At 42.1% G+C, this 17,858-nt stretch overlaps 1 protein-coding gene and 1 long non-coding RNA gene across 2 annotated transcripts in view; one reads left to right on the forward strand and one right to left on the reverse strand.

The window, feature by feature from the left end:
• Window positions 1–15,988, forward strand: part of GALNT2 (polypeptide N-acetylgalactosaminyltransferase 2) — a 72,867-nt gene extending 56,879 nt beyond the window's left edge. The window contains exons 10-16 of the mRNA XM_079971360.1: window positions 2,061–2,164; window positions 3,625–3,751; window positions 4,943–5,035; window positions 6,576–6,659; window positions 8,028–8,154; window positions 11,113–11,232; window positions 13,311–15,988. Coding sequence (XP_079827486.1) covers window positions 2,061–2,164; window positions 3,625–3,751; window positions 4,943–5,035; window positions 6,576–6,659; window positions 8,028–8,154; window positions 11,113–11,232; window positions 13,311–13,466 — 811 coding nt within the window. The 3' untranslated portion in view covers window positions 13,467–15,988. The remainder of the gene's footprint in view (window positions 1–2,060; window positions 2,165–3,624; window positions 3,752–4,942; window positions 5,036–6,575; window positions 6,660–8,027; window positions 8,155–11,112; window positions 11,233–13,310) is intronic.
• Window positions 15,676–17,302, reverse strand: LOC307213473. The gene is made up of 2 exons (XR_013837518.1): window positions 16,560–17,302; window positions 15,676–16,335 (listed from the first exon to the last, which is right to left on the reverse strand). It is a non-coding gene; the product is annotated as an uncharacterized lncRNA (long non-coding RNA).
• Window positions 17,303–17,858: the final 556 nt, after the last annotated feature.

Here is a 17,858-nt window from a genome sequence, read left to right on the forward strand (position 1 = left end):
ACAAATTATTCTTGTGTACACAGTTTGATTCTTATTACTATTGAACTTTTAAACTATTAACTTCTAAACCAAGGATGGCTAACCTGTGAGCAATCTCTGGCCTCCCAGAAGGGTTTCTGGTGGGTCTTTGGGGACCCCCTCAATTTTTGCAGCTTTTTAATAATAATAATAATAATAATAATAATAATAATGGCACTGGGTCTGTGTTTCATGGGTGTTTGGCTGTTTGTGTTTTATTGTTTGGCAGGGCTGAATTTCCTTTGTGCAGTCACTGCAAGAGGCAGCTGCCACTTCCTTTATTAAGAGCTCCTTCCTCTTTAAGGGAGCTTCTGCAATGCTTAGCATCCTTTGTGCCAATGCCTAATGAATGAAGACATATGTCTGTTCCCTAGAGTAGCTGAAGTCACTGGCTCTTGCTGGGCAGGATGAGCAGATATGGTTATCTAGCTCAAAAACAGAGATTTGCTATGATCTTGCAATGGATTGCTGGTGGTGCATCCTTCCTTTCCTTTTCCCTTGTCAGCCCCTTCCCAGAAGGGAGCAGCACTCTGAAGCAAACAAAACGTAACACAGTCAACATATCATCCCTTAGCCTTCTAAGGATGAGCTTCCCCTTTCCCTAGCATTCCGCACCCACTGCCTGCGAGGAGGAAGAGAAGAAGCAAGTTTGGAATGAGGGTGGAGCCAGGCTGCTGAGACTGGTCCCAGCTGCACTTTGCATCTCCTTGGGATCAAGGAAAAGAAATCCAAAAAAGGAAAGGTTGAATGTGCAAAGTGCAGTCTATGTGGTTGCTGCTTTGACCCCCCCCCCCCCAGGCAAGGTGTTTTCCCAGCTTGACTCCCCTCCCATCTCAATTTGTGCTTGATACTGGCAAGTTTGGTTTTGGTTTTCAGTTTAACATGTTTTCAAAAACAGGATTCATTTTTAGCTTGGTGTGGTTGAGTGCCCCACACCCACCCACCCACGCCAGAAATAAAATGGCAGCAGTCTGAACTTTACGTGGGAAATGAGAGCAGCCTCTGGGGTGTGTGGTTTGCATGAGGTGGTGTGTGGCATGTGTGAGAGAGCAAGAGAGGGCTGTCCACACCCACTTTGGCCACACCAAAGTGTATGTACCCTTCAGAAGGCTGGCTAGGGGTGAATAGATAGTCCTTGGGCCAAGAAACGGTTAGCCACCCCGTTTTAAACTGTTGCACTGTATGTGTTCCATGCAGATCCTAAATTTAGTTCTCTGCATAGAACTCTCTTTCACGGGATATCTGCTGTCACTTTAAATTAATGTAAATTTCCTTTCCTTCAGAATGATATGCTTAAAAGTTGGCAGGGGATCTCTTAGAATTCCAGTGGTCAGAGGTGTGGGATTTGTGTGCCACATAAGTTGTTATCCCTCTCCATGAACACAAGAAGCAGAATAACCAAATGTGCATAACTCATATCTAAGGCAAAGAACGTTTTGAGCAGAATACGCGTTATCCTGAATTTAAATGGGATAGATTTGTATGTTGGTTTGTAAAATACTTAAAGAACTTCAGAGGGCAAAGAGTTATATTTTCACATATCTTAAGCTATAACTTGCTCTAGGGCACATCATACTAATTTATGATAATATGCAGGAGCAGGAAGGAGCCTTAACAGTCCTTGGACTCTCAAGCTTCTCCCCCACTTCTCTCTGCACAGTCCAAAGGAAGACTGTAGCAGAATTCACTTTAAGTTTGAATTTCAGCTTCTTGTATAATCTGAACTAGGGATCCTAGTTTCTGGCTACTTATGGTCTGTTTCAGAACAAGCTGCAAGCAGATAACATTTTTTCAGTTTCTAGGAATAGCCACATCTGCTTCCAAGAAATCTGAGAAATGGTTAACCAGGAATCAGTCCTAATTGCATTAGTTACGTGATAACGTGTTTCAGAGCAGTAGCATATGCAGATAGCTAGAACTAAGCAAAATGGCCTGTTTAAGGTATGAACAGAAAATGCTTTGTTGAAGAGTCTTCGTATCCGATTATCCTGTGCCAGTATGTAATGTTCAGTTTCCCTCTTTTATCCCTCCTGTCTCTTTAGAACACCAATGATAGCTGGCGGACTCTTTGTGATGGACAAATTTTATTTTGAAGAGCTGGGAAAATATGATATGATGATGGATGTATGGGGTGGAGAAAATCTAGGTAAGAATCTTTCTGCATAGAATTCTCTCTTGAAGAAAAGCAAATTATACTGTAACCTAATTTTTGTGAGTTCATGGCCTTTAGTTCACTGTCTGGAGTGGGTTAAAATGACAGCTAATACTTTAAGTGGATTATTGGCAAAAATTCAGCCACAACAGGGCTGCATTCTAAAATTAGAGCTTTATGTTGAAAAATAAAAGCTGAGAGGACTTCTTTGTACAAGGGAGAAGCAGACAAAAACTAAAGGGATTTTAGCCTTTAAACAAGTCATGCATAATTTGGAAACACCATTCTGTGTTAATTAAAATGTTGCAAAAGTGTGTCATTTAGCAGGGTTTAAAAAACATTCCACACTTTTTAAAACTTAAAGTTGGGCACACACAGTTCATGGGTTTAATTTTCTTGTGAAAACTTTAAGGAATCTATTGTAAAGTCATTACTTGAGGGATGAGCTAATTAATTTTGATTATCATTCCTAGTAGACACTTGGCACCTTAGCCGAAGATGGATTGTGATTTTATAGTTCTATTACACCGTCAAATATTGATTCTCTCTCCCCCCCCCCCCCCAATGCTAGCACTTTAGTTATTGGTCTTTATTTCAAGGTGTTAATGTAAGAGTCAAGAAATACGAATGTTCACATAGTTATGGTAGCCTATTGAATGTTGGAATTTAAACATTTTTAATTACCTAATTGTAAGTACGTGGGCATTTTAAATAATTTGTACTGGTGACATAAGCTTGTCCTTTTTACTGTATTAGGAAAGAAAGGGAGTAAATTAACCTGATCCAAAATGAGAATTTGAGAGGTGAAGTAACAGGTTTGCCATAAGTGTTGACATGAGGGGCACATAAAAATAGCGCAGGGTAGAAAGAACTGGAACAAAAGTAGCAATTTTGTTCTTATTGATTCTGAGGGAAGTGGTTGCCATCTGCATTGCTGCCGTATATAAGAATATAGAAACCACGTGGGAGAGACGAGCTTGATTCTTGCACAAATGGGTCCCACCACCCCTGACATTGATGCGTTTCTTATCATTCATTCTTGCTCTTCTAGTGTGATGTTGCTTCAGTGTGCACAAATTGCTGAAGCAAAATGGGATAATAACCTCAGAAGACTAGGCAACTGCACTGTTTCCATAGCCTACAAATCCATATTAAAGAACAAAAAAGGGAAGAAAATAAATGGGAAATGTTGATTCAGATATTCCTGCATATTTGTGCATCCACAGCCCCTCTCCCATCACAGTATTTCCTTTTTTCAATCAAGTAATAAAAACTCTCTCAACTCCCTTTTTTCAGGATAAAAGAAAATCCCGAGAAATTTCCAGGGATTTAAAAATATACATACTGTGCATGCGTTGCGGGCAATGGGAATGTTTGGAGGAAGAGAGAACTAACTATTTCTGCATTCTTGTATCCTTCTTTTTTATTATCTATTGCTTGTTTCCCAATGACAGAGATTTCATTCCGTGTTTGGCAGTGCGGAGGGAGCCTAGAAATAATTCCATGCAGCAGAGTTGGCCACGTGTTCCGAAAACAACACCCTTATACCTTCCCAGGAGGAAGTGGTACCGTTTTTGCAAGGTAACGGTCAAGAGATTGCTTTAAGTAAACCAATGGAACCAAAGATGATTAGCTTATAATTAGCTGGCAGAGCTCTTTATCAAAGAGTAAAATGCTATTGAGGTTTTTAAAAAGTCTTTGCAGCTTAAACTACTGTCAGAATAACTAAATGTGCTAACCTTTAGCAAACATTGCCTGGTGTGGGGCAAAAATTCTGCGTTACACTGGTGGTATAGTTTTTCTCCTTCAAAGACCAATGACATCAGTCGAAAAGGTTGTTAAAGAAAGTAACCATATTATAGAAAAGTGCTGGGATACAAAATCAATTTAGGGAATTATGATATTGCCACTATCGATGATCAAACCAACCAACCAACCATTGAAAGTGTGACAAGTTCTAATTGTAGTTAGAAGGTTATGGGGTTGATGTCACTGATAAAGCAAATCTTTTAGAAGTTAATTTCAGGGCAGTGTAGAAAAAGCAAAGCTGAACATGACTAGTTAGACCTAGCTACCATGTTCATGGTTAGGAAGCGCAGCAGTCAGAAAAATGAAAGTATATTGCCAAATATTTGTGTAAGTACTTCCACCAATAATTATTTTATTGCCTGTTAAGATAAAATAGAAGGTTTTGAATAAATTCCGGTGAGTATGAATCAATACATATTGAATTAATAAAGGTCTTTGGATTTCAGCATGTTTCTATGGCAACGAGAAAAAATTGGGAGTCAAAATGTAGCCGAGTATGTCTCAGTTGTTAGTATAAAAGAGGAAGAGTGCACATATGCCCATATTTGGTATCAAGGTCCTTGGGTTAGCCAACACTGATCAGATGCTAAGTGTATCAGAAGTATAGTAGGACATGAGATCAAAATGAATCCTCAAACAATATTACTGGGAGCAATAAAAATACAAATTGGAAAGGAACATGCCGTGCTAGTTGTGAACATGTTAACCTCAAAATGTATCTTACTGACAATGGCACCGAAATCGGTTTTTCTACAAACGCTTGGTCAATGGAGAAGGAAGATCCTCATTTTTTTGAGTAAGATCATGACCTAAAGGAGGGAAAGAATGAAACTTGTCTATTATTTTGGTTCCTGCAGCATCTTTAATGTTCAAGGATCTGCAGTACTCAGATAAGAAGGGAATGAGGACCCTGCCACATTAATAAGAGCAAAAATATCATAACATACTGAATTATATTTCCAGAAATACACGTAGAGCAGCAGAAGTCTGGATGGATGAATACAAAAATTTCTATTACGCAGCAGTGCCTTCAGCCAGAAATGTACCTTATGGCAAGTAAGTGTAATTACTCCTTTCCTATTGTTTGTGCGTTTTGAGATTGCCTTTCGGAGGTGGCCTGGATTTGAAATATTGTAAAGTTAATGCTTAAAGTATCGTTGACTATAGAAATACAGTTTCACATGTCTCCAGAGAAGGGCATCAGTGAAGGTTTCAGTCCCGCCTTATGGTCAAAGATAAGAAAGATGTGAGGGAAGCTCCCAGAATCCAGAATTTTCTGCACCTAGCTCTCTCCCTTAAGGGAACTTAGCTTCCTGCCTCTCAGGCTCCTCCTTGCTGCTCTAGTGGTAGTCGGCTAGCCAGAGAATGTGGCCTCAGGTGGCACTAACCAACCGGTAATCTGCGGAGCAACACAAAACCTGAAAGCCGCTGAGGCTTCTGTAGGGGAAGCGGCAAATGGATGTGAAGCCAATTGCTCTTATTATCTAGGAATGCCTCCTAGCAGCACTCAGACCTCCTGACTGAGGCTAGTGACTGCCCCTTTCCTTATAAAGAGTGAGGGCTCGAGGATACTGTGTGACAACTCGCAGCGTTCCCTTTTAGAGGTTTTGCATTCTCCCTGGTCCTCTGAGGATGGGCAGTTTATGGTTTTGTGTTGTTGTTTTTTAACTCCTACCCCCTCCCCTGCATCCCTCTATTCAGTCCGTTCAGCCTTCTGTGCCCAATAAAATCCCTGTTTGAAGCGCTCTACAAACTGCTTCTCAGGCTCCTATCTTTCAGCTTACTACTGACATTCTCACAACAAATAAAGGAAGCTTTGTTGGCAGATACGTATGTGGAGCTAAGGGGTCACATTACTGCTATCCTTTCTGACTTGCCTGTGGCAAAACCTACTTCTGTCTTGCCTTCACAGAACGGACAGTGTGATCAGTCGCAACTCCACCACAAAAGGGTCTCCCATCCACATTCAACCCCCACGTTGGGCTGAACTTGCTCCAGACTCCCTTAACCCTTTTGACATTCCCCGAGAGACAGCTAATATTTATCCATTATTGCAACGCCCTCCTCTAGCAGCAGCGTTGGGCTCACTGGATCCCTTCGTTAACCCCGAATATGATCCAGGGGAGTGGAGTGAGGGATCTCGGGTGGAAGAACAAACCTCGTCCTTTCTATTTAACATGTTCCTCATTGAAGCTCTTCTCCAGCAACAAGAGAAAGAAGCGTTGGTTCACACCTGAAAGGTAGTTCTGTGTTGCTGGGTGAGGGGCATCAGGTCTCGCCCTGTTTTTGGCTGCTCCAATTAAACACCATAGTTTATCCAGCTTAACATCCTTTTCCCATTTTGTTATTGTTAGGGAAGTGGGCATTTGTTCTCTCGGTGTATGTTTCTGTGTCTTGTCTGAGCAACCTGTTGGAGCTTGGCTAGAACTCTGGGAGCTTTCCCTCAAATTCTCTTTTCTGCCTTTGACCACAAGGTGGCACCCTGAGTGATGCTCTTCGTCCAGCAACACAGAACTACCCTTGAGATAGGAACCAATGGTTCTTTTTAGATTGTGCCAATTTAAATATAGCTGATAAACACTGTTTCTCTCAATAGTATTCAGAGCCGAATGGAGTTGAGAAGGAGACTTAACTGCAAACCATTCAAATGGTATCTTGAAAATGTGTACCCTGAGCTAAGGTGAGTCATCTGTTTTATACAAATGATGTTTGCTGTTGCTTTTCAGCAAATTGGGGAGTGGGGACGACGACTATCCTTTCCTCATTTAACTTTTATTTTGTGACTTTGGTCCATCTGTTTTAATACCTTCAAAATGCAGCTTGTACACCAAGTGTGACAGTGTTGCTAGGATTAGGGTTGCTGCTTTTGTAAATCCACATAAACTAAAAACACAACACATAGCATATACATGTTTGTTTGTTTATTTATTTCATTTCTATCCTACCTTTCATCTAAGGCAGGCTTCCTCAAACTTGGCCCTCCAGATGTTTTTGGCCTACAACTCCCATGATCCCTAACCAGCAGGACCAGTGGTCAGTGATGATGGGAATTGTAGATTCAAAACACCTGGAGGGCCAAGTTTGCCTATGCCTGATCTAAGGCGCTCAAAGTGGTGTCCTGTACTGTTGGCCGGGACGGGAAGCAAAGTTGCCTTTCTGCCATTTGGCCTAGGCTGGAATAGGAGGCTGCTTCAGAGGCCAGCCGCTGCTTGCCAATCACAAAAGCTAACATTTCAGGTCCCTATTCCCATCTGCACCTAAAAAGCAGCTGAAGATTGGAATATACAAACCCAGATGGCTTACTAGACCGGGCCCCAACCACAAAGTTTCTGGTTCAAGCCATGTATTTCCCATACTATATAAAAGTCACATGGATAATTTTTTTTTCTTCTGTGTGTGGTCACTTCTAGGGAAATAATCTGGAACTCCTTATTTCTTATCAACTCCTTATTTCATACTCATAATTACTAAAGTAGATAGAATCCCTTTTTTTTGCCTATTGTGCATATAAATGTGAATTTAACAGGGTGGGGTGAAAAGATATTGAGGAATAACTAATTCATGTTTAGTTAAGGGAGTTTCTGCCCTGACAGTACTTTAAACCAGATCAGTGTGAAGTAATTTCTCATCTCTTGTCAATTGTCATTCTAGATGCAGTTCAGTTTATTTTAGCTGCTTCATCAGGTGTGTTATGGGGAGAAAGGGATTTGAAAGAATATTTTGAATGCCTATATTAAAGGATACAAGGCAGAGAGATGCACAGCACATTGAGTATTTTTCTGCTCTCTGCTGTACCTCCATAACTGTGTTTGAAGACCTGCTTATTGGAAAACTTCCTGTGGTGCAGTTGGCTGCTGTTGCTCATTTATCTTCAAATCCAGGGGAATTTAAAATGCTATTTTGTTGGAGGCTGAGAGAGCTACCAACAGGAAAGCTCTAGAAAAGAATTGCATTGTGTTGCCTCTGAATTTTACTCAAACATAGAGTAGTTTTTAATATTGACGGATGTTTGGAATTCTAAACTATTTGGTGGTGTTTTACTTTTCAGGGTACCTGATCACCAAGATATAGCTTTTGGGGCCTTGCAGCAAGGAACCAATTGCCTTGACACTTTAGGCCATTTTGCAGATGGCGTCGTTGGTGTTTATGAATGTCATAATGCCGGGGGAAACCAGGTTAGTAATCACAGGTTCATAAGTGGCAATAAATTAAATTCACTACATGTTAGAAACAAGATTGATGGGAAAATCACATTTTATATTCTTTATCACCCCAAAGAAAGTAGGTTTATTTCTATATTACTCTTTTAAGTCTTTTAGACCTGCCTATTTGGAAATTCATTGTTAAATTGTGTTTTCTCACCTTTCCTTCTGACGTTTGCCAAATATGTCATTGTGGATTTCCGTTTGTGTTAAGGAGATATGACATGACAAATGAAAGGATACTGGATAATTTAACTTTTGTGGGCTGTAAATAGGCTTAACTTCTCATTGTTTGTGCAGATACAGAAACTTAACATATAGACATTTGAAGTATTACTTCATCCTTCTGAGACTTGGCCTGTGTGGTGTAGTGGTTAAGAGCGGTGGACTTGTAATCTGGTGAACTGGGTTCGCGTCTCCGCTCCTCCACGTTCAGCTGCTGGGTGACCTTGGGCTAATCACACTTCTCTGAAGTCTCTCAGCCCCACTCACCTCACAGAGTGCTTGTTGTGGGGGAGGAAGGGAAAGGAGAATGTTAGCCGCTTTGAGACTCCTTCGGGTAGTGATAAAGCGGGATACCAAATCCAAACTCTTCTTCTTCTGCAAGCATTTTTTTTTATGTTGAGGATAAGGTCGGTGAATGAATGGGTTGAGTGTATATGCGTGTGAGAGAGACATTCTTACTTTTAGAACATGGATTTCCATTAACAGCTCTTGAACCTCAGGGTTAAACATAATTAAACAGCTACCAATGAAATGGTGCCTTAAACAAGAGAACACAAAGCTGACATTTTCAAAATTCATGCCTTTTTGCTTCATGTTGAGATGATGTGCAGAGGTGATGTCAATAAACTTACGTATTTATTTCCATATCCCATGCAGTGCATGGGGGATAGTTTGGCTGAGTGAAAAGAAATAAAATATCTGGCATGGCTACAGGAGCACAAATTCCATAGGCTGAAGGGGAAGTGGAGCATGCATACACAACAGACCTCAAGCAATGGATGCATTAAGTACCTGTGGTCATCTTTTCCTGCAGCAGAGTTGCAGTTAAATTGTTCTCATCTTGCAACTTAGCACTGCAACTTCAGTTGCTTTTTCTCCGTTGGCTTGTGAAGGTCATTGTTTGGGAATGGCACCATCTTGTGGTCAAAGGCAGGAGTGGAACTTAAGAAAAGTTGGCAGTTCCCAAAATTCATATCACTCCTGCCTTTTTGTCAAAGCAGAACGCTTTCCTTTAGCTCCTGGCCCTTCTCCTTAAGCATGATAATTTTATCTTTTTCTAACTGCAGCCATTCATTAAATGCCTCCTCCTTGTTCCATTCTCCTCTTGGCTACCCATGCTGTCTGCAACTCGGAAGCCCTCATTCAGCCCTCCTTTCCCTCCAGCCTAGCCTGCTAATTTCTTCCACAGCCTTTTTTCTACATTTGTTTTGCCTCAATCCTTTTCCACACTGTCTCCCTCCCTCCCTCCCCATTCGCTATGAGTGTTGCTCCATTTTGGAAATACTTTAAGCTGCCGCAATAGTTGAGGAGCGAGTCTCCACTTAGGCGTGTCAGATCATGTGGGAAATAAAATTAAGCTGATGGAATGAAAACCAAGAATAATTGTTCGTTAAACGTACAACCTTCTACTTGGGAAAGATATGCTTGTAATACCCTTTAACATCTCATGCTTCACGTAGTTTTTCAGTATTTTCATTCAGGGGCTGACTTGCACATTAATCATTTTAAAACACTGTTACAAAATGGCTTCTTTGCCAAACCCCATTAGTTAAGTCAATTGCTCAGTGGCGCCTTCGTCCTAATCTGACTCCTAGTACAATCAGATTTCATTTGCTGCCACTTCCCAGAAGTAGGCTGCATGTTTCTTTACTGAAAATGAAGTGGCGCTGCTGCAGTTCTGCATTTGAAATATTCCTATGGAAGAGCTGGGTTCTTACAGTGTAGTTAGCGGAGAGGTCGATCTTGATCATCTCCAATAATGGGAAATTGCACTTCAAAGCAAGTTGGAGATGGAACGAGACCCTCAATATGCATTGCCTATGTGGGCGATAGTCATCAGAAATGGCCTGGTGTATGTGCTGAAAGGGACGCGGGTGGCGCTGTGGTCTAAACCACTGAGCCTCTTGGGCTTGCCAGTTGGAAGGTTGGCCGTTCAAATCCCTGCGATGGAGTGAGCTCCCATTGCTCTGTCCCAGCTTCTGCCACACCAGTGCACGTAAATAAATAGGTATTGCTGCGGCGGGAAAGTAAACGGTGTTTCAATGCGCTCTGGTTTCCGTCACGGTGTTCCGTGGCACCAGAAGCGGTTTAGTCATTCTGGCCACATGACCTGGAAAACTGGACAAACACCGGCGCTCTCAGCCTGAAAAGCAAGATGAGCGCCGCAACCCCATAGTCGCCTTTGACTGGTATGCTAAAATACAGGTTTTATAAGAGAGATGGGTATAAAATGTCACTGGCAGTTCAAACGTTGTCTGTGAGTCTTTCCTGTTTCTTACTTTCTTAGGGGTGAAGCAAAACCTTAAAATTCATTCAATACATTTAGGTATTCCCAGAAGGTAGGATCCAGCTGTATGATGTTGTCTGCCACCAGCAGAGGGCAGTATAGGACAACTCTCCACTTTATCTTAAAAGCAGTACGGCACTTCCAGATTCACAATTCCAGGATTAATATTGGATTCCAAAGCACCATCTAAAATCATTGGGGCAGAGTTCTCAAATGTTTCTCCCTAGGTAGAGAGAGAGAGAGAGAGAGAGAGAGAGAGAGAGAAAGGAATATCAGCAATTTGCATTTCATAACAGACACTTCTGTCTTTGTAAGAGCCTTTTCTCATATTAGAAGAATTTTGTAACAATCAGGTAAATGAAATGTTTTGCAAACATTTTGCATGAATATAACTATGTCTCATTTCCTTTCTGTTGCAGGAATGGGCCTTAACAAAGGACAAGTCAGTGAAACATATGGATTTGTGCCTTACTGTTGTAGACCGAGCTCCTGGCTCACTCATAAAACTTCAGGGCTGTAGAGAAAATGATGGCAGACAGGTCAGTACACAGAATACAGCCATGTACAAATAGGGCTGAGAGCACACCAATATCATGTGCACGCTTGTAGATATTTATTCCTCTTCCCTGTGCCTTGTTCTGCCACCTACCTTTCCATAGGATATTATATATGTCTGCTGGATTTCTGGCAGTAGAGCACTGTTGGGCTTGTGTCATTGAATCACTTTGCCCATTGGATTGGCTGCTGTGAGACTCATTGTAGCAGCAGCAGCAGCAGCAGCAGCAGCAGCAGTAGTAGTAGTATACTAACATGAGTTTGACCAAACTCTGGGAGGCAGTGGAGACAGGAGTGCCTGGCGTGCTCTGGTCCATGGGGTCACGAAGAGTCGGACATGACTAAATGACTAAACAACAACAGTCGTAGTATAACGCTCTTCATACGTTGATCTTAGGGAAGTTCACAGCATATAAATGCAACATAAAACAATAAATACATAAAAAAACAAAACAATAACCCCCTCACCCACTACCACAAACACATTTATTATTATTATTGTTATTGTTATTATATTATTATTATTATTATTATTATTATTTATTAATACCCCGCCCATCTGGCTGAGTTTCCCCAGCCACTCTGGGCAGCTCCCAAAGACTCTCCTCCTGAAGAGAGGGGAGTGGTTGTGGGCGGGAACCCGAGCCCTGCCTCCCACTCACCTGGCTGGCGCCCACGCCCATCGGCAGGCACCCAACCAGGTGCCTCTGAGGGGGCGTGTATAGCAGCCTTAATATGGCGGCGCCAGCCCCTCCTCAGCCTCACTCTTCGTCATCCCGTCACAATTCACCCACCCTCCACTCCCTTTCAGCTCAGGGCTTAGTTTCCCTTGGCCTTGCCATGGACCTTAGGTTGGTCGCCCTGGTTGTCCGGGGTGCCTGGTAGGAATTTTTCCATTTGGCATTAGGCTTTTTGGTTTTTTCGCCTACCTCGTAGCAATCGTCACAACTTTCGTGGTATTGGTGGGTAGGTTAGGCATTGGAATAATGTGTCGTGGTGTCGAAGGGCTAGGTGTGGCCATCGGCTATGCCTTCAATTTTTGGGTATTCCGTTAAAGGAATCTGGCGGTCGTGTATTCTGTCCGATGCCTGCTTGGCGGGAGGCCATGGCACGACCCTCAGTGACATCAGGGGAGAGCCTATAGTTGGATTAGCATCAACAGGCTCCACCTACTGGTGAATAACCCCCCCTTGTTTCAGACTCACCCCTCTCTGAGGGGGTGGAGTCAGCTGACGTAATCCAATGCCTAAGCCAATACCTTTTCACTTGCTGTAATCAATAAAGTTGTGGCCTTTTCTTGCCCATTAACCTTAACGTGTCCTTGTGTATTCATTCCACTTTGGAGGGGGGGATCGGGTCCTCGAACCACAATCGAGTGTTAAAAACAATACAGCATTAAATATTAAAAACCTCCCTAAACAGGGCTGCCTCCAGTTGTCTTTTAAAAGTAAGATAGTTGCTTATTTCCTTGACATCTACTGGGAGGGTGTTCCACAGGGCGGGCGCCACTACCGAGAAGGCCCTCTGCCTGGTTCCCTGTAACCTCACTTCTTGCAATGAGGGAACCACCAGAAGGCCCTCGGCACTGGATCTCAGTGTCCGGGCTGAACGATGGGGGTGAAGATAGCATGTTATTCACTCAAAGGCCTGGTTGAAGAGGAATGTTTTCGCCCGGTGCCTAAAGGTATATAATGAAGGTTCCAGGTAAGCCTCCCTGGGGAGAACATTCCACAAACAGTAGAACTGATGGCTGGCCTTTCTTACAGCAAGCTGTCTAGTGTAACTAAATCCTTAGGTTTCATTCACCTCCCAGTATTTAATCTCCCACTCCAGTATACCAGGGGCTTTCAGCTTCCATTTGGGAAGTTTGCATGGACAATGCTGAAGGAAAATTTACAGCCACAGCGGGTTTGCAAAGCAAATTTAACAGTAGTGACTTTAAGGAGTTGCAATTATTTCCTTTAAGGAAAATAGATGGTAGACAAAATAACCCTAGAAAATACTGGCTTTTAAAATCAACGTTTATCTAAGTGGAGTGACTTTTTAAATTTTCTTCTTCCAGAAATGGGAACAAATTGAAAGCAACGCGAAACTGAGGCACGTGGGCAGTAACCTCTGCTTAGACAGCCGAAATGCCAAAAACGGTGGTCTGACGGTTGAAGTCTGCAACCCCTCGCTGTCGCAGCAGTGGAAGTTCACACTGAACCTGCAGCAATAGTAGGGCTTGCTCAAGAGGACTGTTCCCGTTTCCGAAACCTTGGGCAACATTTTGATTGCATTACTGATACTTTATATACCTCAGTATTCCATCTTTGTCTGAAAGTAGGCGACAAGTGAACAAAAGGGAAGCAAGCGAACTGGGGACCGTGCCATTGCCTGGTCAGACGTAGCTGCTGCACGACTCGCTCCCTTCCACCGCAAAGGCTCACCAGTTCCTTTCCGGCATCAAGCTAAATCCTTCCACAGCAGATGACTAAGATTCCTAGGAAAAACAGATGTACAGTAGTAGGAAACTGCTTTCAACACACAGAAGAGGGGGAGGGAGGGAGGGACTGATGGGGAGGGAAGCAAATTGTTTGGAGAAGATCATTGGCAGTCTCCATTTTACATAGAAATCAGTGTTCGTGGTTTCAGGAAATCAAAGCATTTTGAAGGTTTTTGCCATGTGTACTTGGTATATTTCACCATGGACTTTTCTATGACAGAACTCTTAAATATAAACATTATATATGTTTATATATAAATATATATATAAAATATATATTGTCAAAATTTTCAACTTTCTATCGATTTTTCATCATCCTGTAATTTATCCAAAAAACAAAACAAACAGAACAAAGAAAAGCAATTTAACACTTTTCTGGGAAGTGGACTGGACAGTTGGTAGAAGAACAAAACTTTGTGAAGATGCAGGTTTGTGCTGCTGAGTTGTGTTCATGCAAACACTGGATGTTTCTGCTTTGTGAAGTGTGCCTATTTTTTATTTTGTTTTTTGCGCTTCCTCCTCCTGGGAAATGACGGACCTCTGCAGAGGAGGGTGGTCAAATGGCAGAAAGGAGCTCGCACGCTTCATCTCACCAGCATTGTCACCTCCAGTTGGGAAATTCATGCCATGTGCTCTGGTATTTGTATTGGGCAATTTGGGGCTACTTAAAAAAAATTAGTTTGGCCTTCTTAAAATAATGCAGCTAGGAGGGTTTGGTCTTCAGGTTGTGTTCTTATCAATACGTGCTTCTTTTTCTCCTTTTAAAAAGTTGTCTGACAGCACAAGATCACAATAGCCTTCTCGTGGAAGCATGGGCAGCTACTTACTAAATATCAACATTTCAGCTGTTACACCTCTGCTTTTGGGGGGCGGGAGTTATCATGGTCTGGGTTTTTTCTTTACACCTGTGTCCTGTTTTAAACTGGTGTTTCAAACTTGGCTGGAGGGAAATGTTCTGAATACACTGGAAGGAGCCATTTCAATCCAACTGCTGTTTTTATATCAAAGTAATGTCTGGGGTTACTCTGACGTCTTTGCCTGTAAACCCCCCCCCCCCCCCTTCTTAAAAACACAGCTTATGTAAGATTTTAACGGTGCCCTCTGGTGATTACAAAGGACAAAGACAAATTATTATGCAATCATGTTTTGACAGTGCTCTCTTCCAGCTACATAGGTTATAAGAGTATTCCATAAACTGTATTTTCCCCTATAGCTGCAGTATTTGCCACAAAATGCTTCCATTGACACAAAGGCTTTGACATTTGCAGTACCGGTTTAAAACAGGCTGATAAACTGTTATATGACATGCTTGTGATCTCTGCAGGTAGTATTCACAGATGTCATATGAATTCTACATGGTTTGAATCCACATTGCTTTTTCCTTGAATGTGGATTTGTGCATATAATCCTCTTCCAGACCAAATTTCCTTCTCCCACACTGCAAGTTCCCATGTATATCCTATTTACATACGACCTTGGCAACAAAAAGAGAGAAACTTTGGACTTGAGTTTTTCAAGATTCGCTTTATTTTCAGCCACCCAACAACACTTGACATGAAAAATATTAGTGAAGATGAAGATGGTGATATTTTAATATTTGAGGGACTATGCATTCAACTCGCAACTATACAGCCAACTGGTTATGATCCAGCGCTTCTGGGAAAAGAACTTAATGAAGGGGAGCTAAAATATTAACATTTTTTTTCTTGTGATATAAAAGCTAGCAGGCAAACCAGCTGCTGTTTTCTAAAATAATAGGAGTTTGCTGCCTTGACTGTTAACCTAACCAGAGTTGCTAGTAAGTTTTATTAATAATATCTCCCCACTCCAGAAACTCTAATGTCGTCTATGTATTATAAAATGAGAATATGTTCTTAAAATTCTAGAGATCCTACGCAGACAGTATCTCCATGCTGAGACTGCAAATTGTGGGTGTTGGATGAGAATGGAAATATGGTAATGTGGTGTTAGCTATGTTTACATGACACAGTGTGCCAAAGTTATTTACTGTGACTTCATCCTTTTTTAAAGTCTATGGATTTCTGGTGCTATGCACCAACGACTGCTGCTGCACAGATCCTCTGTCAGTGGGGTGTACTAAGGGGCACTGTGTGAAAACCTTTGACATGAATGGAGGGTGTGCAGTTGCAGTTAGTGGCAGATATTGACCTTGGGTATCAGAAGTAGCCAACATCTCTCCCCCACCCCCACCCCTCTTCCTTTTATAATAAATCACTAGGAGACTTGGAAACAAATTGCAATGCTATCTCTGTGCTAACCTTATCTGAGTGTCTTCAAAGCAAAAATGATGGGGGTACATGTGAATTTTGTTTTGCAAATCAGATGTCATTCGGAAACTGTCGTTTCAGTTGGTTCTTTAAAATCTGCTGTACAGAGCTTGTACTTTGTTCATTTTATAGATGGAAACCATCCTTGAAAAAAAAACCTGTTTGTTTAACTTAAGGAAATAAATACTTTATAGATAAGATAGCGAGATTTGCTGCCATTCTGTTTTTGTGTACACTCAGGAACTGGCCCCAGAATACATGAACTTCAGCTAAGACCACTTGATCTCCTTGGCTAGCCAGCATTCTTACAGTGACTTAGTGGTTAAGAGCGGCAGACTCGTAATCTGGTGAACCGGGTTCGCGTCTCCGCTCCTCCACCTGCGGCTGCTGGGTGACCTTGGGCCAGCCACACTTCTTTGAAGTCTCTCAGCCCCACTCACCTCACAGAGTGTTTGTTGTGGGGGAGGAAGGGAAAGGAGAATGTTAGCCACTTTGAGACTCCATAGGGTAGTGATAAAGCGGGATATCAAATCCAAACTCCTCTTCGGACATTGCTTTTAACCATAAATTAAATTCAGCTATGGTTTTAAAGTGAACATGTGCAGCACTCCCTCGCATTGCTTCCTTTCCTGAATGGAGTGAACCAAAAGAGGCTGGATTGCCATTACATGTGAACCTTGTGGGTGGCTTCTCTCCTAACAAGCCATGGCGGTATGTTTGTGTTTTGTTACACAAGTAATAAACTACAAGCACTAGTCTGCACATTAAAAAAAGCCAGTTCCTGGTTTGTTTCTTCCATGCGGTGAAGAAAGGTGTGTGGGAGGCACATCTGCAGGGATTTTTGCACCAGCATGCTGCTCATTCACACGAATCCTAAGTTTCATATAAGCTGTACCTTAATAGAGTGTGCAAACCGGGCCTGTGCTTTTGTAAACCAGTTTTGCAGATCCAAAGAATGCTTGAGACATTTCTAGTCAGGGAGGTGCATCCATTGGAGTTGGTTTTTGGTTTTCACTTTGAACAGCAAACCTTCACGCTGGATCAGAAACCGCTTCTGAATCTCCCTAAGAGATTTGTCGTGGTCGGTGGGTGTTTGAAAAACACCAAGGATGCTTTGAATTGGTTTGTGCTGCTTTGGATTCGATTTCATGGATTTGTTTTATGAGTTGCTGAACATAGAAGGCTTCCACCATACCCACTAGACAGTATTGTTGCATCTAATGTAGGTTGAAAAGGAAGCTGACTTCCTCATCAGAAACATTCTATTTCCTCCTCCTCCAATTCCTGGCCATTTCTACTAATGTAATACTATATTACTATCTCTAACTACTGCTGAAGTTCATTATAACTTTGAAACAGATTTCAAGTTGTGTAAAAGTTTCACTTTCTTTGCTCAGGACAACTTGGGCTCCGGAAACTTATCTCTCCCCTTAAGTTTCACATTAAGCCACAGCTGAGAAACGATTTGTATCAAATGTTAGAATAGCCTGTTGCTATTTCCTGGAACCAAGTATCCAGAAACCAAGTATCTGGAAAAGTGGAGGGATTGCAGAGCAATAGTTAGCCTGCCAAGTAGTAGATTTCCAGTGTTTTCACCTGTTCTCACCTCCCTACCTATAACTCTCATGTATGCCCTTCACAATCGATGCTTGCTGTTGAAAACCATAATTTCCTCTCCTTTGTCCAAGCAGGGAATTAAAGTGCTAGGCACAGTTGTAGTCAATGGTGTCCTTGCATTGGTGGACTTCCCCCTCTTCTCTCTTGCATCGCCCAAATCTGCTTCAGAGGATTGGGAAACCCTCCACTGTAGATTACAACCTAGAGAGCATTATTATCC

Source organism: Podarcis cretensis, assembly GCF_951804945.1.
Source record: "Podarcis cretensis genome assembly, chromosome: 3".
In the NCBI taxonomy this organism is placed as follows: domain Eukaryota; kingdom Metazoa; phylum Chordata; class Lepidosauria; order Squamata; family Lacertidae; genus Podarcis; species Podarcis cretensis.